This window comes from Rhipicephalus sanguineus, chromosome 10 (assembly GCF_013339695.2).
Source record: "Rhipicephalus sanguineus isolate Rsan-2018 chromosome 10, BIME_Rsan_1.4, whole genome shotgun sequence".
In the NCBI taxonomy this organism is placed as follows: domain Eukaryota; kingdom Metazoa; phylum Arthropoda; class Arachnida; order Ixodida; family Ixodidae; genus Rhipicephalus; species Rhipicephalus sanguineus.
The window spans coordinates 95,570,146-95,579,499 of record NC_051185.1 but is presented as its reverse complement, the minus strand read 5'-3'; the positions used below and the strand labels follow the sequence as shown (position 1 = coordinate 95,579,499).

The 9,354-nt window shown below is 50.2% G+C and overlaps 1 protein-coding gene across 1 annotated transcript; it reads right to left on the bottom strand.

Moving 5' to 3' along the window:
- Window positions 1–7,846: 7,846 nt before the first annotated feature.
- LOC119406604 (uncharacterized) lies at window positions 7,847–8,467 on the bottom strand. The gene has a single exon (XM_037673337.1). It carries the CDS (start codon window positions 8,465–8,467, stop codon window positions 7,847–7,849), a length of 621 nt encoding a protein of 206 aa, XP_037529265.1.
- Between the last annotated feature and the right edge of the window lie 887 nt (window positions 8,468–9,354).

Genomic DNA, 9,354 nt, shown 5'->3' with positions numbered 1-9,354 from the left:
GTTTAAATCAGAATTTGCTATCACGTGTACAAATTTCTATTATATTGTTCAAACCTTGTTTATAGATACGGTGTCATGGTGAGGCAAAGGGATCTAAATGAGGCGGTATCAGAACAATATAGAACTAATTTGGAACCAAGCGGTAGAGAAAACTGGTGTCATTGTTATTACTGAAGCGAAAGAGCTTAATATCGAAATCCTACGTAAGTGAGGTCGTCCGCACACACTGAAACAGCGTCGTTTCCCCTCCTCATCGTCCTGTCGTCGTCACATTGGAAGACATCTGCATTCACATCTCCCACAATCGAGTTGACATTAGTCCATATCGGTCAATATTTTTTTTATACGCATTAGCGTCCTGCTTCCCCAAATTTCAAGCAATCGCTCTAGTATTATAGGCCCTTTTTTATAGGGACCACTGTATACCCTGACTGCCCATAGTTGAGTACGTAATACTCGAGATCGCACCCATTTCTATACCCCCCAGCATGCGGAGGCACAGCACGGTACAGCTTAGCGTTCTGCCACTGTAATCCAATGTGCTGTACAAGTAGAATGAACATGAATGGATGCCTCAGATAGGCTTGTCGGCGTTTCCATTGGTGGACCTAACATTGTCAAGTGCGCCTTGTCATCTTTCTTGTGCTAGGTTTAAAGCGGATTATTTTCGACGTGGTGTTCCGTTGCATTCCTTTAGGTAATTTTCTTCTGGACAGCGAGAACACTGAAAAGGCGCAAACGCGGCTCTTTCCGACGGTTTAGTGATGAACAGCGTTGGTGAAGAACGATTATTAGAAAGCTTTGGTCGAGCGTCCGCTGAGCTTTTGCGGACACCCAACTAAACATTGCCGTTGGCGTGCTCTCCGCTTACTGCCTTGCTGTACTATACATGTCTATTGCCGTACCTTAAGGTAAAGCAGTAGTGATAAAAAACCTTAAAAATATACAAAGCGAAGTATAATATGGAGAGAAAACGTAATCTAAAATGAGAGAGAACGTGGCGGTGATCAGTTTTCGAACATATATTAACCCATGCGCAGAAACCGAGTGTTTTAACAATGGAGTAATCACCGCCGCTTCCTGTGGATTTTCACTGTACGAACGTGTACCGCTGCAGATAGTACTCTTTCGTCTCTTCATGAAGGCTTAGTGATCTCACATGTGCCCGCGCAAATACAGCAAGACGCTGATCAACGCAACCAAGGAAAGGAAAGACTCCGTGCACAACGACATTCAGTTGAAGGCCGCCAGGCGAATTTAGAGCGGGAAGTACAAGCGCATGATACTGGACGCCAAAGGGAGCAAAAAGTGCACTACTCGGCTCTTCTTCGTCGCTTTATGCTCAGTCAATTAACATTTTTAGTTGCCATCGTGCATTTCTCTTAGTGCCAAACTCTTGCGCGTTATTTCGACTGTTCTCAGCAGAGATTTTGCAGGAGAATTACATTCAACAGCTATGCTAACTTCCGAGCAAATAATACACCCGATTTCAATCGCAGAACGGCATTTATGGACTTTCGCGCTCAACTATTCATTTGCAGATTACGCGTACCATCTCGTATGTGTTGTAACGATGGAGGATTAAAAAAAAGTTGCAACCTCAAAGTTTCTTGTTTTCCACTAGTGCAGCGTTTATTTGGCTTATAATCTCACACTCTCTCTTGGTGCTTGGATTTCTTTGCCCCCCCCCCCACCATCTGTAGCGATAAACGCCCAAATGTTTTCGAGTATCCCGTCTTACTTGGAAAGGGCTTCATGAGCTTTTAGGCGTCATAATTAGGATAAATACAGTCTATAAGACCGTACAATTTAATTCGCAATAAAAAGTTCAGAACTTGTTAAACTGATCTCATCTCACGGTGCACTAAAATAGTGTTTATGCAAAGTTTAGACTCGTAATTTGTAAACAAATGGTAAGGAAACTTGTTCCACTACTGTTGGTAAAATCAATAAACCATACGTGACAATACTAGTGCAAATTGATCCATGCACGCAGTCGTCGTCTGTGAAAGTCATGAATTCTAAATAAGGAAACTATATACATTTCATGCTAACATTATTCAATTCTGTACATTGCCTGAGCCAGAACATCTGTTGTACATATGTGCTTGTATGTTCACGAAGTCATGTATGTCAAAATACGATTGTTGTATGTGTGTGTTAGCCCACAGTAGCATGTGTTGATGACGTCCTGTGGAAGTTTGTCCACTGCGTAAATATGTTTCATGTGTATAGTGCTTAGACATTTGTATATGTTACTGTCCTTGACTACGACACTGTACCCGAGTGTTAGTAGTGTCCGTTGATGAAATAAACTTTTTCTATACACTATAAGGAAAGGTTGATGTCAATGCGTGGCGTGGGCTACTCCTCTTCACTTGCACAATAGGTGTCGTCGCTGAGCAAAAAACAAACACAAGGCTATACAAAGGCACATACTTGGCACTCACGCACTATGTACAAGTTCTTCAACACAAAAATGTGTCCACGCAATACAAAAGCTGACAGAATATTCAGTCCTTCGTCTTGATTTAACTTTCTCAGCCAAGAACGTTATAGAAAGGTGTTTGAGTGCGATACTGAGTAGAGGAAAAGAAAACATGTTACCCCCTCCCCCACGTGCTACCCACCCGAACTTATGACTGACAATACAACTTCTTTATGCGGCCATTATTGGCCCGACATCTGCTGTAACGTAGCGGGGTTTGCTAGGCTCTGAATCGTTTACATGATTTCCAATCAAGGTGACCGCATTTATCATATGGCTGGAATTAAATAGGCGTCCTGCGGTTATTGTTACGTGCGCGTTGACGGACTCCAGCTGGTCATCCGGAGTCCCCTACAATCTATATTCCTCTCGTGCTTTAACCACTTAGGACACCAGCACTTATTATATCAGTTGACGCTGTTGTATATACCACTACGGGTGTATTACGTCATTTCTTTTGCCGTGCTAGAAAGAATGCGATATTTCAGGAATTAGTGTTATAGAGACTGAAGTTGCGTCCACTATAACAATGCGAGTAGCAGCGAGCGAAAAGTCGGGGAGCCGTTCAGACCGATGGCAGGAGCAGAAGAAGACTATTCTTCATTTTGTTTTCTTTTTAACCTCGCAGCCCGCAGCATGAGGAACGGGCAGCATGCGCATGCACGAGGAACGGGGAGCATGGGCATGCATGTCAGAGGGTCGGGTGAATCCTTGGTTGCAGAGGCGGCTTAGCAGTCGAAAGCGCATAATGGCAGGGCCGTTGCTAAGTAGGCGGATTTGACTGTGTCCAGCTTGACGACTTCTTCACGCCCGTTGAGTTCGATGGTGACAGTTTTTTCTGTCCGGCTGAGCACCTTTAATTGGCCGTCCTAGGGAGGCGTAAGGGATGGTCGAATTCCTTCACGCCCGACGAAAACGTCGCTCGCTGTAGCCATGTCCTTGCTGACAAAAACGTCAGTCGATGATGCATCCCGACTAGGGCAAGGACGCAGGCGTGAGTATAGGAAACGGAGTTGTTGAACATAACTGTCTGGATCGAAATTCACCCGGCATACGCAATGTTGTACCGTAGACAAACTCCGCGGTTGTGCAGCCGAGGTCTTCCTTGATAGACGAGTGCATGTCAAGCAGGACGAGAGGAAGATCTTCAGCCCAAGACGAAAGAGCCTGGTGAGCCACCAAGGCGGCTTTAAGTTGACGATTAAAGCACTCAGCCATTCCATTTGCCGATGGGTGGTAGGCGGTAGTATGGATATGCGAACGCCAAGCAGGCGTGTGAGTTCGCGGATGAGATCGCATTCGAACTGTCGGCCGCGATCGGTGGTCACAACGCTGGGGCATCCGAAACGAGAGATCAACCCACTGACGAACGCTGAAGCCATGGTTAGTTCCGTTATGTCGATGAGAGGAAACGCTTCAGGCCTGCTGGTATGACGGTCCAGACAGGTGAGGATGTAGCGAGCACTTCGGGATGGTGGAAGTGGGCCAACGATGTCGATGTGAACGTGATCATACCGAGCATCGGGTGGGCGAAATGCGTAAAGTGGCGATTTTTTGTGTCGTGTCGTGTCGGAGCATTGACAGTTCAGACATTCACGCGCCCACCTACGCACGTAGGAGTTCACAATCGGCCAGACAAAGAGGGTCCTAAAGAGACGCTACGTAGCACGAACACTGGGTGACTTAATATGTGCCGCGATGCTTGTTGAATATGTGACGGCGCAGTCGGAGTGGGACAAACGGACGTGTTCGACCCCGTGACACGTCACACGGGATGGTGCCCGAAAAAAATCGAAGGGGAACGTCGGACAGCGCCACTGATATGGTGGATGAGCGGATGTCCCGAAGTTCGACGTCTGTAAGTTGCGCCGTGGCGATTTCTTCGAAATCAATGTGGGTGCCGATATCGCGTCGATACGTGAGAGGGCATCTGCAGCCGCGTTGACTGGTCCTTCAATGTACGAGGCGTCTACAGTGAATTCGGAAATAATGTTGAGGTGCCGTATTTCTCGTGCGGTATAAGTATCGGGGCTACCGCGAAAAGGGAATGCCAAAGGCTTGTGGTCCGCGAGGACGTGAAAGCTTGAGCCTTCCAGCAGGTGTCGGAAATGACGAATGCCCAAATACGGCCAGGACTCACGACCGAACGTGCTGTAACGCGTTTCTGTGGGTTTCAGTTTCCTAGAAAAAAACCCATGCGTATAGGGAACCGAAGCTCAAGTTTGCGGCGCGACGACAGCGCCGCGCCAGCCGCGCTGCGGCTCTGTCGGAAAACTCTGAACCTTCGCGCGGCCGACTCAGCCCCTTTCACGGTAGCGGTAGCGCACGTGCGCTCGCGTTCTTCTCTCGGTGCGGGTAACTGTGGGGCCGTCAGCTGGGTACGTTGAATCGAGAGGCTTGCTGTGCGAAGCTGCGCATTTCCGCGATGGCAGAAGCCACCCCGAGGAAGCGCAAGCGTGGTCCGAAGTATTGCGGTTTGGCGGCCAGCCGCAACAGTGCAGACAACACCAAGGTACGCGATTTACGTGTGAAACTGTATTGTTTCGTGTCGCATGAGAAATACAGGCGGCAAGCGTGGATAGCTGACAGCGCTGTCTCGCCTTCTATTTTGGTTGTCTGAGTTCATCGCTTTCGTTCGCTTCGACTACCTGAATGGGTAAGTAACACGGCGCACGCACGCAGCGACTACAGTAATGATTACACGCTGTCTTCTCGCATTGTGAAAGTCCAGTTACGGTTGTAGGTGAAACAACTTTGTGTTTTGATTCCCCGTGTTCATGAGACCTACCCGTCGTTGTTGAACGTTCACACTCGCGTTATACCGTTAGCGTTGCGCGGTTGGTTGAATTCAACTGAACTCGGCACATTGTCAGAAGTTCGGCGCCTGCAATTCACGCGTCGGGAAGGCTGCTTTATCACGCCGGAACGGACGTCCGTGCATTTTCAGCAAGCTTTGACATCGTTCTGCAGGTTTGCTTTGTTTTTGTCACTTTATTAGTGTGATATATATTTAAGCCGCTAAATACAACTGGCACTTAATACATGCTTTGCAATTGCAACCTTGAAGTAACCTTCTGTCACCTTCTGACTTCGTGCGATTTTGTAGCCGCGTTCGCGCAGCAGGTTTTATACGCCTGTCAAGTCGATATCATAAAAAGAGACTGCAAGCATGACACGAGAGCCGAAAAAATGAGGCGAGCAGTTCATCTTGCTTCACAGTGGTTAAAGCTCAGCTAGCTGCCTCGCGTCTTAATCGGCGGGTGATTCTCCAGCGGCACGGAGGACTTGACTCTAACCTTCTCAGGAAACAGGGCCATGGCCGTGTAATTTCTTTTTTTCGCACGCCGCAAACGTTTGTTCACGAAAGTACACGGCTGCTACTGTAAAGCATGCCATATCAAAACAACAATCATATGATTCGTAGTTCACACCGCAGAACATCGATAGCGTGTACGGCTTCATTTCGGGGTGCATGTGAACCATTATTCATCTTTAACATGACAGAATGAGACTTACCTCAAGGTATACGTCCTACACGGTGTAATCGCGACTTGGGAAATGCATTTCGCTTTGAGTCGGGTGTCGTTGTCGTCAATCGTCTGCTCTTCACCGTTAAGGTGATTGACGAGCCTTTCTCCTTTTATCAAGTTCGCTTTTCGGAAGTGCCAGTCAAGCTTGAAGATCCTTTTGAAGCCGCACTGCACGCGGTACATTGTGAGACGCCGCAAGTGCACCGCGAGAGCTTTGCACGTGCGCGGAAGCGAGCGGCAACGCGGTGGAGAGAAGGGAAAACGCTCGCTACTGACACCCCAGTTTCTCTTTTTCTGCCAGAGATGGCGCTGCCTGTCAAGAGCAGCAGCGCCGCTAAGCGTTGCTTGGGAAGCCTATGCCAAGAGTAGCGCTGCCACTGCTGTAAAACCGCGCCGACAGTCGCACTAGAAGCATCGGTGATAAGACGCATTGGTGCAACGTGCAGAGGATGTACCAGCAGTGTGGCGTCTGGCAATGCGTTCTCGGCATCATACAAAGCTTCGCGTCAGACGGCCAAATCAGTGGTGAGGACGGAGCTTTCGTGGTATTGGGGAGATCGGTGAGCGGTGTGATAATGCGGGCGATGTGGGGAGAAAACGGTGGTGGAATTTGAGCAGCCCCAGGAACTCGCTGAGCTCTCGGAGTGATGTTGGGTGAGGGAGGTCGCGCAAGGCTTGAACTTTCTTGTCCAACAGCCCGATTCCCCCTCGTTTTCACACGTTATCCTTGGAACTCAATATCATCGACACCAAAGACACACTTTGCGGGGTTGATGAGAAGGCCATGTTCCTGGAGTCGAGAAAATAGTAGACGCAAATGGTTGCAATGCTTTCGGGGGAAACACTGGCCACCAGGAGGTCGGCGAGATATGCAAATATGAAGGGGAGTCCACGAGTTACTTCGTTTATAAACCTCTGCAACGTTTGAGCAGCGTTGCGCAATCCGAACAGCATGCGAACACACTCGAAAAGTCCGAATGGCGTCACAATTGCAGTCTTCGGGATGCCCGCTGACTCAACCAGAATCTTGTGGGATGCCTTGACCAAGTCACCGCTCCCGTGTGCTTGGCAGAGAAGTCGTGAATGTGAGGGAAGGGACAGCGATCAGGGATGGCGCGTGCGTTGAGGGCACGATAGTCGCCACACGGGCGCCAGTCCCCTGGATCACGCTTTTGGATCATGTGGAGGGCTGACGACCAACTTCTCGACGAAGAGCGGATGATGGCCAGTTGCAGCATGTGGTCGAATTCTGTTTTCGCAATGGCAAGGCACTCCCCAGCGAGGCGTCTGGGTCGGCAAAATACTGGAGGGCCAGTAGTGACAACATGATGCGTGACGTTGTGACGTACAGGCAGCTCAAGGTTGGAAGGCTTCGTGATGGCTGGAAAGGCTGCCAGAATTCAGGCGAGCATAGATGCCGGTATCAGTGGCGCCGTTCCAGTGGTATATGTTGGAGGTGCGAGGACGCCTTCTATGGACAGCTTGATCGTGTCGACGTGTGTACGTGCCCGGAGGTCAACGCTGAGGGCAAAGTGGGTCAAAAAAACATCACCCAATACGGGCATGTGTACATCTGCAACAACGAATACCCATCGGAAGGTGCGTCGGATACCCAAATCGATGGTACGACAACAATGACCATAGTTATTGATGGCAGAGTTGTTGGTTGCTTGAAGGGGCGCAGTCTGCGGAGAGCGCTGCTGATCTAGTCGCGCGGCAGGAACCACACTGACCTCTGCACCTGTGTCCACGAGAAATTGATCTCCGGCAACCCTGTCAGTGATATAGAATAGGCGGCTTGTCGTTGGGCTAGAGTCACTGGCCACCATCAGTGGCTCTGGGGTACGTTTCCCTGCCAGCTGCAAGGAACACGACATGGACGCGCGCTGGCACCGAAATTGCTGTGATACCAGCAGTAGATGCGTCGACCAAGACCGGAACAGGAGACAATCTGGGAGACAATCTTTGCAGACAAACTGGGACGGTAATCACGGTCTCGTCGACGAGGGTGGGACGGTGGCCGAAGTGCATTAACAGCCTCGGCGAAGGTGTCGATCAGTTGCTCCAGGCGAAACGGCCGGTTCTCGAGTTGCGACAACGGAACGCTAGATGCCGTTGCCACAGTACCTCCTGCTGCATAGCCAGCAACGCGATCAGCCTGCTCCGCCAGCTTGTCGAGGGGCAGGTTGTCAGGTGCAGTAGCCAAGGCAAGAACTACATTCTGCGGCAGGCGCTGAAAAAACAGTTCTTGCCGCAGCGGGCTGTTTGCACCCAGCCTACTGTCAGTGAGAAGCTGGTGCATGCGACATAGCGGTTCTGACGGCCGCTGGTCGCCGAGATCTTCTTCGTTGAGAAGCTGCTGGAGACGCCTGCGCACAGACACAGAATTCCGTTGCAGGACTGTCGTTTTAATGTGGTCGTAAGGGGTGGCTTCATGGGGCGTGCCCATAAGGTTGTGAAACTATGCAACCGCTTCCGTTGAGAGCGCAGAGACAGCTTGCTAATACTTCGCTTGTTGCGAGGTAATGCGCCGAAGGGCAAAGATGGCCTCCACGCGCGTAAACCAGGGTGCAGGATAATGTGGCCAAAACGACGGCAGGTGAATATGCAGCGTGGCGATGCCCTCTGCGCTGATCGTTCGTCTGTCGCTTGCGGTCTCATCCATGCTGCAGTGCCCGCCCTTAGATCACGTCGGGGTCACCACGTTATGGGGACTGAGCTTAGGTCCACTATAACAATGCGTGTGGCGATGAGCGAAAAACATTTCGCCATCTCCCACTAAAGGGAACCATTTGGGGATGCGAAGGAGCGCATGGGTAGACTTAAAGTTCCGTTTATCACGGGCACCTTGCCCGATGTTAACGGGTCCTTACATGTGGAGCACACCATGAATTCACTGTAGTTGGTGTTGCTGTTACTCGTCCCGAACTCTTGTTGGAGCATGCCACGCGGGTTCATCGCGCGTCTGTAGAACCTCGTTTCCCGACGCCATCACATGACAGTTGAGAGAGTGTTAGGGGGAGAGGCCACAGCGTCTTACCCAGCCCCTTACACTGGCCCGAACGCCCTAGCGCATGCCAGCATACGTGGTTTTGTCTGCGTTACGCCAAGCTAGGACAGCATACGGCATCCCGGGCCCCTAAAGTGCTCTGCACGTATCATCATCAAGGCAGTCGAAGAACAAGACGAAGAAGACTTCTCCTTGGCGCTAGCGCGCGTAAAATATGTTACAGATGGCTATGGTAGGTTTAGAAACTGGACGGTCGCCAATGAAGCTACGGACAAAGCCCAGCGCATAAGCTGCTTCGCATCTAAAACCGGGGAGCCGTTCAGACG

Excerpts from the sequence above, each read along its gene's own strand:
- LOC119406604 (XM_037673337.1), bottom strand. The coding sequence starts at position 8,467 with ATGGGCACGCCCCATGAAGCCACCCCTTACGACCACATTAAAACGACA.